The sequence below is a fragment of the Mastigoproctus giganteus genome, chromosome 6 (genome assembly GCF_048544385.1).
Source record: "Mastigoproctus giganteus isolate SK-2022 chromosome 6, ASM4854438v1, whole genome shotgun sequence".
NCBI lineage: Eukaryota > Metazoa > Arthropoda > Arachnida > Uropygi > Thelyphonidae > Mastigoproctus > Mastigoproctus giganteus.
Window position 1 is genome coordinate 232960191 of NC_143580.1, and position 24783 is coordinate 232984973.

Here is a 24783-nt window from a genome sequence, read left to right on the forward strand (position 1 = left end):
GGTATAGCAATGACCTTGAGGTGCCAACTTAAGGCAGTCTGACTTAAATACAAAAAGAGGCAGTACTCAAATATCAAAGATTTGAAAATACCTTTTGACTAGGGATGTAGCTTAATCTCTCATTGAGTGAAGCAAGAACACAGAATCCATTTATATTAATACTTCAGAGGAAGAGTTGAAAATAACCAAAAAAGTGGAGTGCTAAATGACAAGTTGCATGTATGTGCATCTCTGAATTGTGAATTCCTAGATTACCAGTTATAGCATGGCCTTTTGGCCTATCTTTAGATCATGCTATAACTGGTAGATAACAGTCAGAAACAGACAGCTTCTGTAATTATTATTTGGATATATTTGAATAGTACTAGTGCCGACCCTTGATAATTGGCATTAATTTTATTAGCTTTATGTGTGTATGTATGTATGTGTTTTGTTTTGTTTTTTTTTGCAGAGCATTCGTGTTGTTTTAGTTCATGGCATTTTTACCATTTCCACAACTTCTATTTACCAGCTTATTTCTTTTTGCTCTATCTAGAGTTTTATACTATTTGCTGGGCTCGGACAAGTTCTTCTGACATGCTTATTTTAACTCTTGCCTCACATTATGTTATCTCTCTCTCTCTTTACACCTCTCATAACATTTTTCATACTTTAAGTATCTAATTCTCCATAACTTTATTATAATCTAAAATGTGCATTACATTAGCATTATAATGAAGTCTCTATAACTTCATTACATTGCTAATGTAATGTGCCAAAAAAACTCAAAACCCAATCTCCATATCCTATATCTATATTGTACGTTATTATAGTGTAATTATTTAGAAATTTTTGTTTTTGATTTTTTAACAGACACATGCATTTGAAGTGGTTAATTTTATTGAAACACTTCGGAAAGTAAGTATAACAATCATTTGGTTTTTCTTTATTATTGTTTTTTTTATATATATTGGCATTTTAATGTTTGTATGCATGTGCTTATCTGGTGATTTAATTTCATTTCTTTCTTTTCTTATATAGGGTGGGCCAAAAGTCATAAAGGGGGTTTGTAATGCTTATAAATTTTTCATAATTGAGTAAAAACAAGAAACAAACTGAAAATATTAATTTATTTAATGGAATAATTATTAAAAATAATTATGAACAATTACATCACCGAAGTTACCCCCATTTTCAGCTTCACAAAGATGTGCTCGTTTGAGTGCATTTAACATCACATTTCTCAAAACATCAGATTTTAAATTGTTAATTTCGTCTCAGATGTTCTGTTGTTCTCTAATGCCTCTATGGTTGCTGGTTTGTTCACATAAATGCTTTCCTTGGGATAGCCCCAAAGGAAGAAATCTGGGGCCGATAAATCAGGTGAATGTGGAGGCCAATTAAATGCAGAATGTTTTGAGATTATTCACAAAAAATGATCTTAAAAGGTCCATAGTCTCTCGAGCAATGTGTGTTGTTGCACCATCTTGTTGGATTTCCTACAAGCTCTGGATGTAAAAAATTTCTAACTATGGCCTGATATCGGTTATCATATATGTTGATGGCAGTACCATCTTTTTCCTTAAAGAAGTAAGGACTAATGATTCTTTTGGACGTAACACCACACCAAACTGCAGCAAAGTGGATGCATTTGTCATCATGCATCCACTTTGCTATTCTTAATTACTGGTACCCCAGAATTTGCAATTTTGCTTATTGACAAAACCATTTAAATGAAAATGAGCCTCATTGCTCATTATCAGTTTGTGAATGAATTTGTCATTTTCTCTAGCCAATTCTTGAAAAGCAACTTCATATTGTAAGTGCTGACCCTGATCTGTTGGCTTCAATTCATGCACCAATTACTGCTTGTATGGGAATAGGTGTAAACAGCTTCTCAAAATGTGCCTCAGTGATGTTCTCGGTAATCCTAACTGAGATGCTTGTTTTCTGGTGAATTCTTGCAGGTCTTCTTCTTCGATGCTCTCCCATAACCACTCCACATTGTCATCAGTATGGCTCCTTCATAGTCTTCCACTTCGTGGCAAATCATTTACAGACCCCTGTTTTTGGAATTGTATGATGATCCATATGATGAATTATGGATTTTGATGGTAATGATCTAACTTTATAAAAGTAATAAAAAAATTAAATTTTCTGTTTATACTTTGGGACAACCATATGGTCAGAGGAGTTCACAAGATAGAGGGAATATAAGAAACAGCACCTCATTCAGCAGTCATGGGCTTGAACACTTGTCACTCAAAGTATTTGCACTTATGAACTCTTAATGCCTAACTGGTCAGCTGTGGTGGCTTATAATGTCTTTGATAAGCTCTGTGTTTGCAAAATAAAATTCAGTGATCTTGGTATTTTGCTCAGCTGTGTAAATCTCCATTATTAAATTTCAAGGACTTCTTTATCTGCAAAAAAAATAAATAAAAAATAATTAAAGCCTATTATAGAAAAGAAGTTACAAATTTTCAAAACCCTTTTGTGACTTTTGGCTCACCCTGTGCTGTGTTTGTAAAGATGTATCTCTATAAACATAATAATAAAAATTAATGTTATACATAATTTTTAAAGCCCAATATTAGGGATTAAAATATTGTAATTTTCATTATTTATTCTGAAGTTTTTCTTCCACACAATGCCGGCTGCTCATTTTAATTTAGTACATTGTATTGAGAAAATTGAAGCCAGCTGCTATCTGGCAAGACACCAGCAAGTCTCAGAACAGGCTGTCATGGCATGGTCTCAGTTTTTAATTGAATAGTAGATTTGCTTCTTCTTCTGATGCTATTCAAATGAAAACAAAATTAGTAATTTTGGGTTGACTTTGGATAACAGTGTCATTTCTAAAGTAAGTATAAGACTGGGCCCACTTGCTTGGCTTATGCTTATTTTCCAAGCTTTGTTTCATTTAGAGGAAACAAAGCAATCCCTAGATAGAATGACAGAAAATGGAATACAGAGTAGTGTCTGTTATCATGAGACCCATAAACCAACTTGGTGAATTCTTCAACTCTTATGCAGATTTCATCTCGGGTGGGGTAAAGTGTCTATATAGAAATATATTGTAAAACTGTTGAAATTAATTGGCTGTTGTCTAAATTACTTGTCTAATTAAAATAATGTCAGAAGAAGACCAAGATATTACTTGGTCTCAGGAATTTGAAGCATATTCATCTTCTGTTGATTTTGCAACAAAACAGGTGTCACCTAACAAAGAATCTTATCAGACACCAGTAAGGCATAAAGGTAAAAGGAAATCAAAGACCCCTAAAACCGTTATAAAAGAGGAAAAAGACAAAACTAAACTTGATAAAACAAAATTGGATAAAAATAAGACTTTGAATGATGAAGAAGATAAGAACCGCCAATCTCTTGTTAAAGATGTTCAAGCTAGCACAGCCAAGAATGGTGATGGTTATAGAATTCTTGATTCCCCAAGTGGTATAGGGGATAAAATAGTTAACATTTGTAGTAGGGAGGGCCAAGGGATTTCTTTTATAGATGGTTTGAACCTCGGAGGATCATTACATTGCCTCGGAGGTGTATGTGACACTGGCTAAGATAAGAAGGGCTTTAGTAACAAAACCAGTGTCTAATAGAATTTATGGTCTCTGGGCTGACGTGGAGGCGGTGACCACAGCTTTGGTTGTGGACAATGAGCACCTCAAGATATGAGCTAGGCATCTGGAGGAGAGTGCTTCTCAGATAAAACAAACGTTAGATTGCCAGATTGAATTAGATTCCTGCACTACCTCTGCATAAGTCTTATGCAGAGGTAGTGCAGCAATATCTCAAGTTGGTTGATCCTGTTGTCATCCAGAATAAACCAAGATCCAAACAGAGGACTGACAGTGCAAGTCGAGATAGATCCTTATCAGTTCCTAGAATTGTGCCTGATCCTCAGAATCTGATTATTTTTAGGCCTACTGAGGACTCTTTCTTGAGTTCGAGTCAGAATATAAAGCAGAAGGTGACTCAAGTCATTAAGCATGACCACAAGGAGATGAAAGTAAAAGGTATTCGTCTCATTAGGAATAGGGGGATCCTTGTGGAGACCACAAATTCGGCGGATGCTATTAGGATCTATTCTGCTTCTGCTTTGAAAGAGATAGGTCTTACAATAGAGAAACCTCGGTTATCTGATCCAACAGTGTTAATATATGGTGTCCCTCATGAATATGCTAAGGAGGAAATACTTGATGATCTCTTCGTTAAAAACTTAAAAGACTATGATTTCTTGCAGGGTGAAGTTAAAGATGAGATGACATTCAGATTTAGTTCTGGATCGGATGCAAAGGTGGTTAATTGGGTGGTCAGATTTAGTCCTCGTATGATGAGGTATATTTTGGATATTGATAGAATCTATCTAGGATTTACATCACACAGGTTCCATAGGTTTATGATTGTAAGCAAGTGTTTCTGTTGTTTGGGGTATGGCCACTTATCATAATTTTGTTCACCTAAGGCAGTTTCTTGTGGACACTGTGCAGAGGGTGGTCATGTCTACGGAGATTGTCCACATAAAGAAGACTCAAAAATGTATCTAAAAGGACTCTCCAATTGCAAGAGATGTGGTAGAGATTACAGTCATTCTTTAAGGGATGCCAAGTGTCTAGAATACTTAAAAGCGGTACAATTTATGGACAGCAGAACCAAACATGAGTGATAATGGTTCAAATTCAGCAACAGAGTTGGCTGATAAGAATCCAATTTTAGGTAATATTATATATGGGGTATAAAAGTTCTTCAGATAAATGGTCAGTGTTGCAGAGTGGCAATGGATGAGATTAGAATAATAGCATTTGAAAATAATTTTGATATTATTTGCATACAGGAACCTTTTCATTCTTTGCAGGTTAGGGGGTGGGGCCCACAAAGTTATGGGTTTTCCCACCTCAGCAAGAATTATTCATTCGCTTGACAAACCTCCAAAAAGTGCCATAGTTGTTTTAAATAATGATCTGGTTGTTACCAACATTACAGGTCCGTGCCTGGATACTGTGACCTGTTTAATGATTTCTACACCTTTCATAAATTTTTACATTGTGTCTGTTTACTGTCTGCCAACTGAAGACATACAGTTTACTCTCCATTGTTTGGACAATATTTGTACTAATTTCGCTTCTAAAAATCTTGGCAGATCTAAATGCCAATTCCAACTTCTGGCACAGCGGTTTTACCGACCTTAGAGGATTAGCTCTTGAGGATTTAATTTTATCCTACAACTTATGCGTGCAAAACTTGCCTGTTCACATTCTCTACTGAATGGCGAATCAAACATAGATGTCACTCTTATCGCAGTTAAAATAGATGAAATTCTAACTGATTGGGATGTTATTCCAAGCCTTGTGAATAGTGACCATTGTGCTATTGTATTTGGTTTGAAGCCTCAACAGCAATATGATGATTCACAGCCACAAGATCTTAGATGTTTCTCAATGAATACGATTAAATGGAACAAATTCAAAGATTACTTTCTCACCATTTTCTCTGCAGATGTTGTAGACAATTTAAACGTTATGACAGCAATGGAATTTACAAATTTCATTTGTAAATTCCCTTGGTACCACCTGTATTCTGTTCCTTGGTGGTCTTCAGACTTAAGTAACCTGCGAAAGCAAGTTCATCAGGCTAGAAAAGAATTCCAGCGACATAGGCACCTTTCTGCCTACAGAGAAGCTTACAGTACCTTAAGGTTTGGGCCTACAGAGAAGCTTATAGTACCTTAAGGAAAAACTATCAAAAGGCAATTGCCAACTCAAAAGAAAGGTGTTGGAAAAATTTTGTAATTTATATCGGGAATAAAGAACCGTGGTGCTTGGTTTACTGGATATCAAGGAACAAAATGGCTTGTGGAGATGTTTATAACACAGTTAAAGTAGATGGTAAAAAAAGACTGAAGACTGGATGTCTATGCTGGATTCCATAATTAACAACCTATTCCCCAAAGATATATCGGATCAAGATTCACCTGAACAAATGCAGATATGTCATGATAATGAACAGTATGAAGGACCATCAGACATTGAACCCTTTACACTCCCGGATTTGGGCTCTGCCACAGCAAATCTCGATGGTAAGAAATGACCAGGTATTAACCTGATTGAGAATACAATAGTTAAATTTTTTGAAATTTTTCCACACATTCTTTTAAATTTGATGAATAAGTGTTTGCTGGAAGGAATATTTCCTCGTCAATGGAAAATAGTTAATATCAGATCCATGGGCCTACAGACCTATTTCACTTTTAGCCAACCTGGGGAAATTGTTTGAGTGAATGTTAGCCCCAAACATCCAAAAAATGCAGAAGATCATCAGTTATATTAAGAAGCCCAATATGGCTTCAAGAAAGGACGGTCGACTGAAGACGCTATAAATCTTCAGACCAACTATGTGTCCAACTCACCAGCTAAATATATACTTGCTCTGTTTGTGGACTTTCAGGGCACGTTTGACACTTTATGGTGGGAAAGTGCCCTCAGGAACTTGAGACCCACAGAGTGTGATGCGTAAATCTATAGTGTTATGCGATCATACTTTAGCGACAGACATTAAGGTGGTGGCAAAACATCTTACGTACTGGGCTCAGGTTTCAAGAGGATGCCCCCAAGGATCAGTGTTGGGACCTCTCCTCTGGAATGCTGTGTTGGATCAGTGGTTAACGAGGGCACACAATGGTATCAGTAAGATAGCCTATGAGAATGACTTGGTGATCGTTGCTGATGAAAGCACAAGGAGAATAACTGAAGAGAAAATACAGCTTATCTTGGATGATTTGATGGCTTGACCAAGTCAGCAAACTGAAAATATCCCCCAGTAAAACCAGTTTTATAACTTTTAAGAACCATTTTAGCCACAATAGACTGCCCAGAATCCGACTAATATCCAAATTCCCTGTATATCCCAAACTAAGTATTTGGGTAAGAATGATTGTAATCTCTACCACATCTCTTGCAGTTGGAGAGTCCTTTTAGATACATTTTTGAGTCTTCTTTATGGGAACAATCTCCGTAGACATGACCACCCTCTGCACAGTGTCCACGAGAAACTGCCTTAGGTGAACAAAATTATGATAAGTGGCCGTACCTAAAACAACAGAAACACTTGCTTACAGTCATAAACCTATGGAACCTGTGTGATGTAAATCCTAGATGATATCTTAGATGATAAACTCAGCTTTCTGCCTCGTGTGTCAAAACTCAGGGACAAAATCCTTTTTTTCACAGCCTAAGTTATCAGTCTTCAGGAAAGAGTGAGGATTATCAAAGAAAACTTTGAACCTTTACTATAAAACCATATTTTTTCCTATAATATCATATGCAGCAAGTGTTTGGCCAAAAAGTATCAAAGGTAAAAGTGAAACAGAACCTTATTTCCACACAAAGGTCAGTTCTTCTGACAATCAATAATATTCCAAGGACTGTTTCAAACAATGCACTCCAAATATTTGGCGGTATGATTCCTGTAGATTTATACACTGAGTGAACACTGAATTATGACCACCTACCTAACACTTTGTAGGTCTTTCTTTTGCCCTCAGTACAGCAGCTATCCAACGTGGCATTGATTCAACAAGATGTCGGAAGCATTCGGGAAGTATGGCCAACCAAGCTGTGTGTAATGCGGCTAGCAATGCAGGTATGGAGGTGATTGGTGTATCCAGATGCCTGATATGCCTTTCCATAGTGTCCCACAAGTTCTCTATGGGATTGATAACAGGGGATTTCGAAGGCCAATCGATATGCTGGAAGTCAGAACTGTGTTCCTCAAACCATTCCTGCACAACAAGTGCCCGATGGCTCAGCACATTGTCATCTTGGAAGACACCATCGCCATTTGGATAAAAGTGTAACATAGTGGGGTGTACACAGTCAGAAAGCAGTTGACGATAGCGGAGACCAGTGATACATTGTTCCACATGCAACAGAGATCCAAGTGCTGAGGGACTCCACTAATAACATTAGTCCACGATGAGCAGTGTCCATCGATTACCACTCTCTGTCTTCTCCCCTCAACCATCCCTTTATCCATAGCAGCAATTTGCCTCCAATGCCACACTGCTCCAATTTGTGCAGCAGTCTTCTATGTGCAACAATATCAAAAGTCTTTCTAAGATCCAAATATATAATATCAAAGTTATTCCCTGCATCCAGTTCTTTTGTGACTGCATTATAGTATCCAATCAAATTGGTCAGGCAAGACTTTCCCTTAACAAAACCATGCTGTGTCCGAGCTATAACTGAAGGCTTGTCTAGATGATCCTGCAGTGCTTCTTTAACCAGTGCCTCCATTCATTTTCCTGGAACAGAATTTAAACTCACAGGTCTATAATTACTTGTGTCAGCCTTTGATCCTCCTTTGTGAATTGGGGTCACATTTGGAGGATCAAAGGCCGACACAAGTAGTATACCTGATATATACGATATATAATATATATATCGTGTGTGTATATATATATATATATATATATATATATATGTCATTTATCATAACAGATCTACTTACAATACATAACTGGTGTTCATTACATCTAATCTATTCGTTTTTCTCATTTAATATGTTAATACATGCTATCATTTCCATAAAATTTCAATTAACAATCTCAACTCCCTCTACAGCTTTAAACACTGAACCAATTCAATCTTAATCACCTCCTCATATTTCTCTTAATCACCAATGTCAAATCTCTTCACAACAGCAATTCATAAGTCGCTAACTTAATGCTAATAATTCCATGTAATCTCTCTTAATTTAGAGATATCAATTTTCTTTACAACTTCAGCCAGTAAACCAACTCAATACTAAACATTTCCTTATTTTTCGTGTTTCTTCAACTTCAACCTTACTCTAAAATAACCTCAGACTTTATCTAAGTACCCTTTCCAAAACAACACATTTCAGAGGACTTACCTTCCTTCTCTTTCACGGTGGGATTCCTTTGTGCACATTCCTTCCACAGAGTGCAGCGATGTCTCTCTCTTCTTGGTTGAACTCTGCATCTCTGCTGTATAGCTCTTCCAGTACTGTCTTATTTCGGGATTTCGAGCATGTTTCTCTCTTAATACTGAAGTAAATTACCACAGCAGTAGTAGAAGCCAGGGCACTATCTGACTGGCTTGTTATTAAACTTCTGGAGAAAGTTTATTAAACATGCTAGGAGAAACCCTTCACTATATAGCTGGACATTCCCAGAACTGAACGCAGAACTACCACTGGAAGTCTGCAACCCCTCCAAACAACAACCACAAACCCCTCTTTTGGTGCGAGCACCTTATTTATTTCCTGCTCATTTATTGAATTGATTGCAAGTTACAATCACCTCTTGTACTACTTTTTTATATGCAAGCTTATGTGCAAAATCCAGAGGGATTTGCGTGCATTTACGTATCTCCTCCTATTTAATTTAAACCTAACCCAAGCACGGTGTTATTCTGTAAACTCACTCTTCTTCCTTTGGTAGGAAAAACAGAATATTTTTCCCACCCAACGAAATGCTTTCATCTTTTACCTCAAGCTCACCTGTTCATAATACCTTTGAACTGCTCCATACTGAAACCATTTCCCAAAATGCACTAAGTGTCGCATCCTCAAGTAGCAGTGTAATAGAGGTATTCAACTATTGTTCAGAAGCTTTTAATTTTAATCCTTCCGCATTTGCCGTACCACATTCCTTAATTGCACTACCAGGCCTACTAACATTAATGGAAATATTTCTGTAATGATGTTTTCGTTATTCCTTAAGTGCTTTACTTCCACACACACACACTATACTCACCAAGAGAAATATATTTGTAAGATTTTATGTCTTCAAGTTTCATGACGTTTTCAGGTTTCCGTTGCATTTGTACTATGTATAACAATCCCTCATTTGCAAATTCAACAGTATTAATGATTTATTGTTGTCGATTTCATAACCTCTAGGTGAATAAATCATGGATAATTATATTTTAAATTAGTACTGAAAAACCGGTATTTTCATATCAATACCGGGATTTGAATACTGGAAAAAAATGATTGGGATCCAGGAATCCCGGTATAATTAGATACCCTTACCGATATTATTACATAATATCGGTAAGGGTATCTAATCCACGTTTTGGACAAGTTTTGCAGCTCCCACGAATTCTAAGTTTTTAATTATATTTAGCTATTTTATTGACTTAATTGTTATGTTAAATTATTTTCTATAAGTAGCTTATAGACCTAGTTGAGCTCCATGGTTTATTTTGAATTTAGATAGCGCGATTTTGAAAGTAATTAATACTTTGTGTCTGTAGATTTACCATATTCGTAACTTGACGCCATTGTTATATGATACAACGTATACCACTAACTAGATAGTGTAAGATTTAAAGTAAATCTAGATAGCGAATATAGTAGTATCAATTAATCAGTCAAATTTACTAATCTTATTAAATTTCATTGTCAATTAAATTGTACTTTTTTAACTAAATACATATAACAACCTAACCTAGTTTGTACAAACGTAGCATTATAAATTTATACATATAACTTGACAGGCAATAAGAAAGTCATATAACGTAACTCGGAGAAAATATTTAATACTGAAATACATATATATAGTGTTATAACTGCATTTGGATATAAGTTTAGTGTTATATTTTGTATTGGAATTTTTTTTTGAAATTGAATAGAAATCATCACTCAGACCAGAGCAGCAAAGCAAAAGGCTCAAACTAATGGGAGTGCTGTGGCTCAGTGGAGAACTGAGATGGGGGCGGTTGTCCTCTGAATCACAGCTCTTTGAAATGCACTGCTTGTTTGATGTTTGTGGAGCAATCAGGAATGGGACATGATATTGTCAAGGGGAATGTCTTTGTGTGTGCACGATGTAAGGAGTGTGAGGATATTAGGCTCCAACTCAGGGCGCCTCCGTAGCCAGGTGGGAAGGAGCAGCAGTGCGTAGCACACGCTTCTTGATTAGACCGGGGTTCGAGCCCGTCACCACAAAATACGGAGGATGCGGAAAGGTCAGGATTGACCACCGCATATTCACGGAGCAATATGGCCTTAGTTGCTAATGCTCCTAAAAACCAAATAACAAACAACAAACAGCTCCAACTCAGCGAAGTTATGGGCCAATACGAGAGCTTAAAGGACAGGGTGAGTGCCATCAAAGGATTTAAATTGAGGGGCCCATCAAGCTCTCAGCTGCCCACATTGATGCCAGAGCTTTCACTTCGACATCACGCAGCACAGCGGCAACCTCAAGCAGAATGCACTGATCCCAAAGGAACTAAGTTGTTGGCGGTGACTCCGTCAGGGAAACGGGGAATGTATTGTGCAAAAAGAATAGGTGGAACAGGACCAGAGTATGTCTGCCAGGGGCAAAGGTTGATGAAGTTGTAGAGCAGATATCATCTTTAAAGGGCACAAAGAGTGATATTGTTGTGCACATTGGCGCTAATGATATTAAGAGTAGGAGACCGGCGGAATTACTTAACAAGTACAGGTCAATGTTGAAAAAAAGCCGAGTTAGGGTTGAATTTGAAAGTGGCTGCAATTCTGCCCAGACACAATAGGAGGGGGTATATGATGAGAGCCTTGTCGATCAGTTCGGCCTGGAGAGAGAGATTGCGCAAGGCTCAAGGGGTAGAATTTTTCTCAGCCTGGTCTGTGCTTGTTAACAGGACAAACTCTTTCTACAGGGATCGGATACACTTAAATAGAAAGGGTTCAAGAATATTTGCTGATGCTATCGAGGCAGAGTTAGGTGGGTCGGAAAACTGCTAGCTTGGAGGGATATATGGACTAATAGATTAACAGTAGCCGTTGGCAGAGGTGAAAGTGATTCTTGCATTGTTTCTATTGAAATGAGCAGCAGCCTGAAAAACAAGTGCAGGGGATTCCAGAGACTGCTGGGAATTATTGCGGAACAAATAAATACATGGGCTGTATTAGGGTAGCTAAGAATAGGAACAGGTGCACGTATAGTTGTGTGTACACCAATTCTAGGAGTTTGTAAATAAATTTGATGAATTTGAGATGTTGGTCAAAACTTCAAAGGAAGATGTTGTTGGTATAACAGAGACATGGTGTCACACAGATATAAGGAATGCAGAACTGGAATTTGCGGAGTACAATGTGTACAGGACAGGATAGGAAGGGCGGAGAGGTTATGCTATTGGTTAAGAAACACACAAAATCCAAGGAAGTGAAGCCAGTCGACATGGCTGTATACTTGTGTGTACATCATCAATGCTAGGAGTTTGGTAAATAAATTTGATGAATTTGAGATGTTGGTCAAAACTTCAAAGGCAGATATTGTTGGTATAACAGAGACATGGTGTCACACAGATATAAGGAATGTAGAACTGGAATTTGTGGAGTACAATGTGTACAGGAAGGATAGACAGGACAGGACAGGATAGGAAGGGAGGAGGAGTTATGCTATTGGTTAAGAAACACATAAAATCCAAGAAGTGAAGCCAGTCGACATGGCTGGATAGTGCAGTGTTGAGTCAGTTTGGTGTGACATAAGCACTGGGAAAGGAAAATTGAGAGTAAGAGTGTGTTATAGGCCTAATGACTCTGATGAGTATAATAAATAACTATACAGAGAAATAGAGTGGGCCAGTAAATCAGAGTGTCTTATAATGGGGGATTTTAATTTCCCAGATAGTGACTGGAATTTGTGGTTTGTCACTCACACACTAGCAAGGCTTTTGTGGATTTATTGGAGCAGCATGTTTGGGACGTAACTAGAGCGAGTAATACTCTTGATCTGATTATCAGTAGTGATTCTTCATGCATTAAGAATCTGCAGAGAAAGGAACCACTAGGTGCCAGTGATCACAGTGTGTTGATGTGGGATTTACTCAAAGAGGTACCTACCATCAGGCGTAAAGGGAAGGGTTTTTGCTTTCGTAAAGGTGACCACTAGGGTGGTCTGAGACGGTCTTTAAATGCTATACGGTGGGACCAACTGATGATGTTACCAACAGCAAATTCAAAATGGGAAGCATTCAAAGAATTAATCTTGGAAACTACTAGGCTTTTTATACCAACTAGAAATATTGTTCAAGGTTTAGGCCTAAATGCATATCAGATTAACTAATTAACTAATGTGGCAGAGAAGAAAAAATGCATGGAATACATATAAATTAACAGGTGACACAGAAGCTTAGGATAGATATAAGCTGGTCTGTAACCAAGTCACAAAGGAGGTTAGGCAGGTAAAGGCAGATTATTAGAAATCTTTGGCAAAGGATGCAAAGAAAAACAGCAAATCATTCTTTACTTATGTAAACTCTAGAAAGAAGGGGATGAATCAGATTGGTACACTTGATATCGATGATTCAACCGTTGATGATCCTGCTGAGGTCACTAGCAGACTAAATGAATATTTTGCCTCTACATTCACACATGAGGAGTTATTCAGGGAAGGGAATGCCAGAGGGGTATTAAACTCTGGCAGTAATCTAGATAATCTTGTAATAACTGAGAGTAAAGTGGAGGAGAAATTGTTAAAGATAAACATAAGAAAGGCACATGGGGTGGATTGAATCTGTCCAGTTATATTAAAGGAGGCAGCAAAGGAAGTAAGCAAACCCTTAGCCATAATTGTGAGATCTTCCTTGACTCAGGGGAGGTACCCATGGACTGGAGATCTGAAAATGTAACCCCAATTCACAAAGGAGGAAAACAAGGGAGACACAGGTAATTACAGACCTGTTAGTTTAACTTCTGTTCCAGGGAAATTAATGGAGGCACTGGTTAAAGAAGCAATGCAGGATCATCTAGACAAGATTTCAGTTATAGCTCAGACACAGCATGTGTTTGTTAAGGGGAAGTCTTGTCTGACCAGTTTGATTGGATACTATTATGTAGTCACAAAGGAACTGGATGCAAAGAATAATTTTGATATCATATATTTACATCTTAGAAAGGCTTTTGATACTGTTGCACCTGGAAGACTGCTGCACAAATTGGAGCAGTGTGGAATTGGAGGCAAATTGCTGCTATGGATAAAGTGATGGTTGAGTGGGAGAAGACAAAGAGTGGTAATCAATGGACACTGCTCTTCGTGGACTAATGTTATTAGTGGATTCTTGCAGTGTTCAATGTTGGGTTTATTGTTGTGTTCTGTATTCATTAATGATATTGATGATGGTATATCAGGCTTAATGTTCAAGTTTGCAGATGATACGAAGGTCGGCAGGGTTGTTAATGACACTAATGACAGTATGCTGCTGCAACAGGATCTAGAAAAGTTGAGCAGGTGGGCTGAGAGGTGGCAAAAGAAGTTTAACATTGACAAATGTAAAGTACTGCATATGGGAAGGTGTAACTCCATAGTAATATATCAACTGTTTGGTACTACACTGACAGTGGTAGAGAGTGAAAAGGACCTTGGGGTAATTGTGCAGGCAGATATGAAGTTTTCTGAGCATTGTAGATGGTTTGCAAGGGTAGCTCATGGTGTCTTGTCAATGATATACATGAATTTTTCTAGCAGGGATAGGGAGGTGATTATCCCCTTGTATAAGGCAGTGGTCTGGCCACACCTTGAGTACTGTATACAGGTCTGGAGGCCTCATTTTAAGAAGGATGTAGAGCTGTTGGTACAGAGAAGGGCAACAAGATTAATGAATGGAACAAATAGTTGCTCTTACAGAGAAAGGCTTAAGTTTTGCAAATTACAATGTCTGGAGACTAGGCACCTGCAAGGTGATCTGATTGAGGTGTATAAAGCCTTGAATGGTTTGAGCATGCTCAATGCTGATGGGATTCTTCCTCTTTTTCAGAATAATTGCCTGAGAGGGCATAAATTCAAATTGAGGAAAGACAGTTGTAGGATAGATGTGTGGAGGCTTGTCTTTTGCCAGCAGGTGGTTGATTGCTGGAACAAACTTCCATCTGTCGAGAAGTTGATAGCTTAAATAGATTTAAGTCAGAACTAGACAAACATTTGGAGCAAGTGGATGGGTGAAATGAGAAGGTTTTTTTCTTGTATCATGTGCATGTTCCAATGCTGTGTCCGAATTATTACTGCAGTCTTGTCCAGATGATATTGCAATATATATATATATATGTACTAAACATATTTCTTATTATTAAATTTGGTTCTACATGGGAGCATCAGGTTTGTGGTGACTCCCAACCAACCCACTAGTTAGCTATAAACTAGCCCTGGAATGAATAGCCTGATGTACCATAGATACCTATAAATATATATATTAATATATAACACTTCGAAATTAATGTAAAATTTAAAGAAATTGGAGTAATTTGGAGAAATTAGAGAAATTTAAAGAAAATTAACATTCTGATGAAATATATCGGATACTTCCTTAGGAGCTTTGAGCAGACACATAGCCAAACTAGAAGAATGTTTCTTACATATCCGTTTCTGTAATCTCTATACCAATTTTGCTAGGTTAACTTTAGGTCATAACTTGGTGGAACAATTTTTTGGAATAAGGTAAGTAAATTATATGTACTTAATTTTTTTTTTATTAAACAGGGTGGTTTATGTAAAAGACAGTAAACTGTGACAGGAGATTCAAAGCCCTACCGGTATGTATCAGATTAAAATACCATTGTACCTCACCTCTGTATCCTGTGGTGGTCAGACTGAAAATGTTCATTTTTCCCCGCCTTCTTTTGGTTTTGTGTGTAGTTTTATTTGTTGTGCTTTCGTACTAGGGTTTTTTATTTTTTTTCTTTCGTGGCATGGTAGTTAACTTGCCGTAGGCAAATACTAATCTTCTGCTTTCACATGAATGGCCTGGATGTTACTTATATTTTATTGTTTGGAAAAGGTACATTAACTTGTTTTTATGTAGGATGAAGATATAATATGATTTTAATTCAATTAATAATGAGAAATAAAAGATTTTAATATTTAGGAATTAAAGTTAAAATTAATCATGCTATCTGTAAGGCGTGGACCAGCAACGCTTTTCTAAGGAATGAAGGCCCAGTATGTGTATATGTATATAGATAGCTATATGTATATGTATAAGGGGATAACTATATGTATAACTATATACATATATACAGCCACTTTCATGTGAATCTGTGAAACTTAACCCTGTGGATTCTTTATATTCCGTGTTTGCTATGATGTGTAATAATTAATTAATTCTAGTTGTTAACTTTTGTGGAAAGCAATATTCTTGCATGGTGATAATGATTGGTGTCTTTTCTTTTTATGGTGTTTATAGTCCCGCAAGTAGGGGTTTGAATTTGGACATCCAGGTACCTTGTGGATAGGTGACAAGCCTCGCCTATGCGCAATTAACCTGGGGTTCAAATGGGGGGGCTGATTTTTAGCTCTAATAGGAGCATTTTTATTCTATGGAAAAGATTTTTTCTATGATACTATTAGGATTAATGTTCATTGGTTGCTGTTTGAGTTTTGCTTGTGTGGCAGCGTTTATATGGTGTCTGATGTAATTATCAGGTATATTGTTATCATTGAGGGTATTTTTCAGTTTTTTTAAAGCTTCTATCATGTTATCTGGGTTATTGCATATATATATATATATGTAATTATGTTGGTTTGGTTTCTAATCACATTTCCATGTATATGCTTGGCTAAATTAGTTTCCCAGTTTGTTAGTTTAATAGCTGGGAAGCTTTGTCGTTTGTTTGGTTTGTTTGGTTGGGGATTTTTTTGGCGCATGGGCGTCTATGGCCATAGTGCGCCAAGGAAGCTTGGTCTCTTTTATCGTAGTGGTTGGTGTATACTATGTCATTCGCTATTTTGATTTGACTATTAAGGTAGGTGGCTTGTTGGTTGTTGTGTTGGTTCTTTCTATGGTCAGATTTTTGGGATAAATCTTTTTAGCCATCTTGTTGAAATCTGCATAATTGGTAACAAGTACATCATCTATGTACCTGTAGAAAATATTGTTTTCTTTAGTCTTATTTTCAGAAAAGTGCAAATAGAGGTTGGGTATGGAGCATGAACTATTAGCACCCATAGCCACTCCTCTTATTTGCACATAGATACTATTACCCATCTGTATGTAATTATTTTTCTCAATAAGGATGATAAAATCTTGCCATCTTAGTTTATCTTGATATTTTTCGTAATATTCAGATAGTACTTTAATCAAGGTGTCGTGTGTCATGCTGTGTTTGAAGGTTAACAGGTTATTGAAGTCATATGTGTATAAATTGTTGATATGGTTGTTTTTAATATATTCAATATACTGCCTGTTATTAGAGATGAATTTTGTGTTAGTAAGATTGTTGGTTATAATGTTTAATTTGGTTTCCATTAATTTGCTAGCTGTTTTGGTGTAGCTATTTCTGCATGTGCTGATGAACTTTTTTCCTGTTGGAATTTGGGAATCCAGTAAATGTATGGGTATTTAGTGTTATCCATTTTTAATTTTTATAATAAATGGTATTTATTATAAAAATGGTATTTTTTTATAATAAATTACCCTTTTAATAGGTTAGATCAGACCAATGCAGCAATGAAGTGAAGAATATCACTTGGTTGCTCATTTAGATTCAAACATTTATTCACCGGGTATTATGCAGGAATAGCAGCACATAGAAATATAAACCTAAATTTATATATTATTAGCATTTGCATTTAGTACAGGCATATGATGCAAGAAAGGAAGCTTATATAGCATTAGGCAAAAAAAAAAAAAACAAACAAACAAAAAACTTCCCATTTCACCCATCCGTCAACTCCAAGTGCTTCTCTAGTTCTGCCCTGAACTGATTTAAGTTGTTGACCTCTACTACAACAGATGGAAGTTTGTTCCAACAATCAACTACCCACTGGCTGAAGGCAAATTTCCACACATTCACTCTACAACTGCCTTTCCTCAATTTGAATTTGTCTCCTCAGATGAGTAATCTGAGCAAGATAAAGAATCCCATTAACATTGAGCTTACTCAAACCATTCAAGGCTTTATACACCTCAATGAGATCACCTCGTAGGTGCCTAGTTTCCATATGCTGCAATTTGCAGGACTTAAGCCTTTCTTGGAAAGGGTACCCTGTTGTTCCATTCACCAATCTCTTGCCCTTCTCTGTACTCATCTCTGTACTCTCTGTGCTCTACATCCTTCCTAAAATGAGGCCTCAGACCTGTACGCAGTATTCAAGGTGTGGCCTGAGCATTGCCTTATACAAAGGGATAAACACCTTATCCCTGCTAGCAAAATTCCTGTATATCACTGACAAGACACCATAAGCTACTCTTGCAACCTGTCTGCACTGCTCAGAAAACTTCATATCCAACTGCACAATTACCCTCAGGTTCTTTTCATTCTTCACTACCCTGAGTGTAGTACCACACAGTTGGTACGTTACTCTGGGGTTACTGCAACTCATATGCAGTACTTTACATTTGTCATTGTTAAAATTCAGTTGCCACCTCTCAGCCCATTTGCTCAACTTTTCTAGATCCTGTTGCAGTAGTGTAATGTCATTACTGTCATTAACAACCCTGCCAACCTTCATATCGTCTGCAAACTTGGACTTTAAGCCTACTTCATTAATATCATTGATAAATACAGAAAGCAACAATGGGCCCAACACAAAACACTGAGGGACTCCGCTAATAACAGTCCATGAAGAGCAATGTCCATTGACTACCACTCTCTGTCTTCTCCCACTCAACTATCCTTTTATCCATAGCAGCAACTTGCCCTTAATACCATACTGCTACAATTTGTACAGTAGTCTTCCATGTGCAACATTATCAAAAGCTTTCCTAAAACTCAACTGCTGTATATGATATCAAAATTATTTTTTGCATCTAGTTCCTTTGTAACCACTTCATAGTATCCAATCACATTGGTCAGACAAGACTTTCCCTTAACAAACCCATGCTGTGTCTGAACTATAACTGCAGTCTTGTCTAGATGGTCCTGCAGTGCTTCTTTAACCAATGACTCCATTATTTTCCCCAGAACAGAAGTTAAACTAATCGGTCTATAATTACTCGTGTCACCCTTTGATCCCCCTTTGTGAATTCTGGACATATTTACACATCTCCAGTCCAAAGAAGCTCTCATAATTATGGCTAAAGGCCTTCTCATTTCTTTTGCTGCCTACTGTAATATAACTGCATAAATCCCATCCATCCCATGTGCCTTTCGTATGTTTTAACTTCAATAGTTTCTCCTCCACTTTGCTCTCAGTTATTACAAAATCATTTAGCTCTTTGCTAGAGTTTGATAAGCTTCTGTTCTCCACTTCCTTCAGAATACCTCATGTGTGAATGTAGATACAAAATACTCATTCAGTTTGTCAGCTATTTGAGCAGGATCATCAATATCAACCATCAATATTACTTATCGATGGTCGAAATTAATAAGTAAAGCGTATACTCTGTTTAAATGATAGTAAAACACTAAAAAAAGCCTCTGTAGCCAGGTGGGCAGGAGCAGTGCGTAGCACACACACTTCTTGATTAGACCGGGGTTCGAGCTCGTGACCGCCAAATTCGGAGGATGCGGAAAGGTCAGGGAATGACCACCGCATATCCTCGGAGCAATGTGGTCTTAGTTGCTAATGCTCCTAAAAACCAAATTACAAACTAATATTCACTGACTTTCTTTCACCTTACTTCACTTTCCTTATTTTAAAATAAAGCTAAAATTTCATGAAGCCTTTTTAATATCATAATTTTTTCCACGTAATGGTTACAAGTTTCTATATTTAATTTTTTGTGTATCTTTGCTATATTTGGTTATATATATATTACTGACATATTGTTATATTTAAAGATATGCCCAGTAGGTTCTGGACAAGGATGGACATTAGCTGATTCTACAATAGGAATGACCAGAAATTGGACCAAAACTCTAACTATTTCACCATTAGATTCTCACATGTCTGTTTTAGGTAGTTCGATTGTTATAAATAATTCATCGGTGGTAAGTTCCTTGTAGCTATATTTTTAATATTGACATTTTATATTCAAATCATATAAAATACTAATTTTATATGATTTGAATGCCATATAAAAGTAATAGACTTTTGAGTTTTTACTTTTGAGTCCCAAAAGTAAAAATTCTAAACTGTTTCCTGCCAAAAAGCATGTGTGACATAGCCGAGTGACTAGTGCACTGGTGGCAAAGGGTGTAGGCAACTGTTCATGGGTGAAAAATTTCTAGCCATTTATATAAATGTCTAAAAGTTCATTTAATCTTAGAAAATCTAGTACGAAATGTACATTAATTTTAAAATGCAACATTACTCTCTTTTTAATACTCTCACACAAAATTACTGTGTGTACTGAAAAAAAAAAAATAAATAAACTCAAAATTGTCGATTTTTTATGGCAAACACATGCTACCAAATGGGGAAATGCTTACAGAGAAACAGGGACAGGGAACTGCTTGAATAAACCAAGCTCCACACATAAGTGCAATTTTGCTTGGTCTTTGTTTGGTTTCATTTTTGAGTTCTGAAAAATAAATTTGAAATTGTTGATTTACTGTAGTGAACCTAAGCCACCAAATGGGACATTGCTTATTGAAAAACCAGTTTACATTACAGTACTGTAAACAAGGATGGCACAGATAAACAAAGCTCCACATACAAGTGAGATCTCCTATGTTTGCTTTTGTTTGGTTACATTTTGGATTTCATTTTGCTTATTGCTTTCCTTACTGTAAGAAAAATATCTATATTTAGTTGCCTTGGGTTGCAGTAGTAAAAGTCTAGAAAAATGTGCTTAAATGTATTGTCTTGTTTTAAGAGGGATTATGATGCAGGAAGGAAATTCAAATCTGTTGCATATAAAAGAAAAAGGAAAGCTGAATTAGAAAAAAAGAAATAAGAATTAAGTGGATCATTTCTGAAATTTTTGAAAAGACTTGATGATGATGATGTGAGCGTTAGTGTTGTTGTTTGGTTTTTAGGAGCATTAGCAACTAAGGCCATATTGTTCCGGGGATATGCGGTGGTCATTCCCTGACCTTTCCGCATCCTCCGAATTTGGCGGTCACGAGCTCGAACCCTGGTCTACGAAGTGGCTACGAAGGCACCTTTGTGTGGAGAGGCCTATCTCCTGTAGCACGACTAAGGGCTTTAGTGATAAAGAAAATGAAGAGCTTTTAGAGATTAGCAATAAGCCTTATGACTCTTTAATTAAATGTGTGGGAAAAGTGAATCTGAAAAATGTTCCATCAGTGTTGATCCAGGCGAGTGAATTATACCACTGAGTGATTCAAAGGGATGCAGTATAATATGCAAAGCAGCTATGTGTCCATAGTTCACCAATGAAGAATACACAGAAGATAACAAAAAAACCAGACATTTTAGTTACTCACTACAACAGAATATTGAAAAATGATATGAAACAGAACCAGCTGTGTTTTTGATGATTTTTTTAAAATTTTATTTTTGATTATTTGTCTGGTATACCAAAATTCTAAGAAATATGTTTACTGTTTTGCATGATGATTATTTTTAATACAGCAGACCTCTATTGTTTTTTTTTTTTTTTTATGTGAACCCCAAACACGAGAGGTATTAGAACCTATAGTACTTAGTACCGTGCTTGGGTTGGAGGTTGAGAAGACAAAAGAAGATATTTGTTGACATTGGACTTGAACTTCTGTAGATTGTAATTTTCAGGAAATACGTATGAAGGAAGGTTGTTCCAGAAAATGGCAGTTGAATGAATAAATGAGGAAGATGAAAAGTTGGTTCTGTGGGTTTGAAGTTGGGCAGTAAATGGATGTTGGCTGGTGGCGGCACGTGTTAGGACTGTTTTGAAAGAGAGAGCGGGAATTATAGAAGTCAATTCAGAAGAACAGTGCCCATGGAAGTATCTGTAGAAGAGGCATGCAGCAGAAACAGTACGTCTATGAGAAAGCGAGTGGAGCGACTCTGTTAGAGATGAATCATTAATTAACCTAACTGCCCTCTTCTGAATGGAATCAAGAAGCCTGAGAGAGGTTTTGGGGGCACCACCCCAGATGTGGGAACAATATTCCATGGCGGGGGCGATTTGCGATTTATACAGAATGAGCAGCTGTTTGGAAGAAAAGTAACGCCGAGAGCAAAAGAGAAAACCAAGTTTTTTAGATGCAGAGGAAGCAATATTTTTAATGTGCTTGTGCCAAGAGAGATTAGAAGTCAGGGTAATCCCCAAAACAGATATATCATTTTGCCTAGAAATCGGGGAGTGTCACTAAAGACAAGCATAGGAGCAGAAGAATCCTTTTTGCAAGATATAAGACAAGACTGAGTTTTAGAAGGGTTGAAATCAACTAAGTTGTCTTTGCCCCACTGGAGAATTACCTGAAGATCAGCATTTAAGGAATTGGTAGCAGATTTTCAAGAAGTTGAAGCTGATTGAGCAGGACAAGGTTTCTCAAAATGGAAAGTGGATTGCAATGTGCTATCATCGGCAAAACTATGGATAGGATTTCCAGTCAATGGAAGAAGGTCATTAATATACAAGAGGAAAAGAGTGGAGGGAAAGAACTGAACCTTGGGGGACACCCGAATTAGTGGAGAAGTTAGAAGACAGAGAGCCATCTACCATCACCCTCAGTGAGCGATCAGAGAGAAAACTGGATAACCAATTACTAAAAACAGTTGGCAAACCATAAGATGGAAGCTTGTTTTGAAGACCTTTATGCCAAACACGATCAACAGCCTTTGAGATGTCAAGAGCAACTACTTGTGTTTCACCGAACCTTTCCATCGAATTAGTCCATAAATGGGTAACATAAGCCAGAATATCACCAGTGGATCGACACTGACGGAATCCATATTGGCAATCGTTGATCAGACGGAAGGTTTCTAGATAATTTAAGAGTTGGCGGTTAATTGATTTCTCCATTACTTTAGAAAGAGTAGAAGTAATTGCAATGGGACGATAATTGGATGGGAGGGATTTGTCACTCTTTTTAGGAACTGGCTGGATATGAGCAAATTTCCAAGCAGAAGCAAAAACACCTTTGGAATAAGAAAGTGAAAAAAGGCGGCAAAGAATAGGAGTAATTCAGGAGCACAGGTTTTGAGAACAAGTGGAGAAATACCATCAGGATCTGGAGCTTTCTTAGCATCAAGATTCATCAAAATCCTTCTGGTATCCTTTTGATGGAAGACCACAGGAGGCATTGAATGGAGCGTGTTAGGAATGGTGGGAGGTGTTTTACCAAGATCATTAATACATGAGCTGGAAGAAAAATGGGATGCTAGCAGGTCAGCTTTATCCTTGGCTGTAGTGACAACAGAACCATCTGGTTTGGACAGAGGTGGGAGCAGAGATGGTCAAAAGTTGTGGCCAATAGCTTTGGCAAGAGACCAGAATGCTCGGCTACCATTAGGGCAAGAAGCAAGTTTTCTACTCTTAGCCTGTTCAAACTCTAGTTTGGACTGATTAATAACTGCTTTACAATTGTTGCGAACTTTGGTGTAGGCAGAAACTGAAGAATTAGAAACAAGCCAATTACGTTATGCAAGATTCTTCTCTTGAACAGCCTTAGCACATTTATTGGAAAACCAAGGTTTAGATAAAGAACAAGATTTTAAAGTGGAGTGTGGGATAAAGGATTCCATTCCTGCAAGAATAATTTCACTGACACGATCTGAGCAAACATTGATATCAGAAGTTTTGAAACAGTGATCCGACCAAGTAAAAGAAGAAAAGAAGTCTCGCAGGGCATCCCATTTTGCATTCTTGTAATGCCAAACAACACGAGGTTGGGAATAGCCATGAGATAAAGGTTCCATTGGAGAAGAGACAATCACCAAGTTGTGATCTGAAGTGCCTAAAGAACTCTCACTTCGACCGTGTAATTAGAAGGGTTGTTTGTAAGAAAAAGATCAAGCATATTGGCTGTATGATTAGGATTGTCCAGAATTCTTGTAGGTAAATGAACAATCTGTGCTAGGTCATTAGTAATTGCAAAAGCCTCAGCATCTCGACTTGCTTGACTAGAAAACGGAAGCCAGCTGGAGTTGTGAACATTAAAATCACCAAGGAAAATTACCTCACTGTTAGGAAAGTTGGACTGGAGAAAGTCAAATTGCAAAGAGAGGAAGTCAAAGAGCTCCAAGTATTAGTGGAGTTGGGAGAACGGTAGAGACAATAGATGAATTTGACACAATGAGGTAGAGAGATTTTAAGCCAGAGAAGATCAAAGAGAGGAGATTCCAAATTGCCAAGTCTCTGACAGTGAATATCAGAACGGACATATGCACAAGTACTACCTTTGAAGCGAAAGGAATCATACAGCGAATAATTTGGGCATCTGAGATGAGCAGTAGATGAATCAACCGATAACTGAGATTCTGTCAGAAAAAGTACATGGAGTTTGGCAGACTGCAAGTGGAAATGGACATTGTTGAGATTAGAATTGAGACCACGTATATTTGTGAAATGAATTAGGAAGTGCTTGGGAGGTTTAGATCATAAGCTTGCTCTATTAGTTTGACAAATCATGGTGTATTCAATAGTAAGAAAAAGTGGGTGGGACATGCTGTATGAAGTAATGAAATTTTTGGATATGGCGTACACGTGGTAAGAATATACCCAGATCCTTGACATAATGTGGCCTCGACAATGCTCCCCGCATATACACTACTCGGACTCCCTCCAGTCACTATCTGGCAGAGTAGAGGTATCAAGATTATACCCTAGCTGATCCGGAAGCCTCCTAGAGAGTTACCAGTAGGTTCGGTCCGGCGTACTAACTAGCGGCCGGCCTGCGAACACTGTTTTAGAGCTGTACCCTCGAAATGTAAGGAATATTGGATCTCACCACGACGTTCATCATAACCTCGAAAGTCATCAATCATACTGCATGATGGAAGAGATAGGG

The 24783-nt window shown here is 37.4% G+C and overlaps 1 protein-coding gene across 1 annotated transcript in view; it reads left to right on the forward strand.

Moving 5' to 3' along the window:
- The window catches only part of LOC150085088 (uncharacterized), a 159301-nt gene that overhangs the window by 23807 nt on the left and 110711 nt on the right, over positions 1-24783 (forward strand). The window contains exons 2-3 of the mRNA XM_090376459.1: positions 853-897; positions 19723-19872. Of these exons, the coding sequence (XP_090232585.1) occupies positions 853-897; positions 19723-19872 (195 nt within the window). The remainder of the gene's footprint in view (positions 1-852; positions 898-19722; positions 19873-24783) is intronic.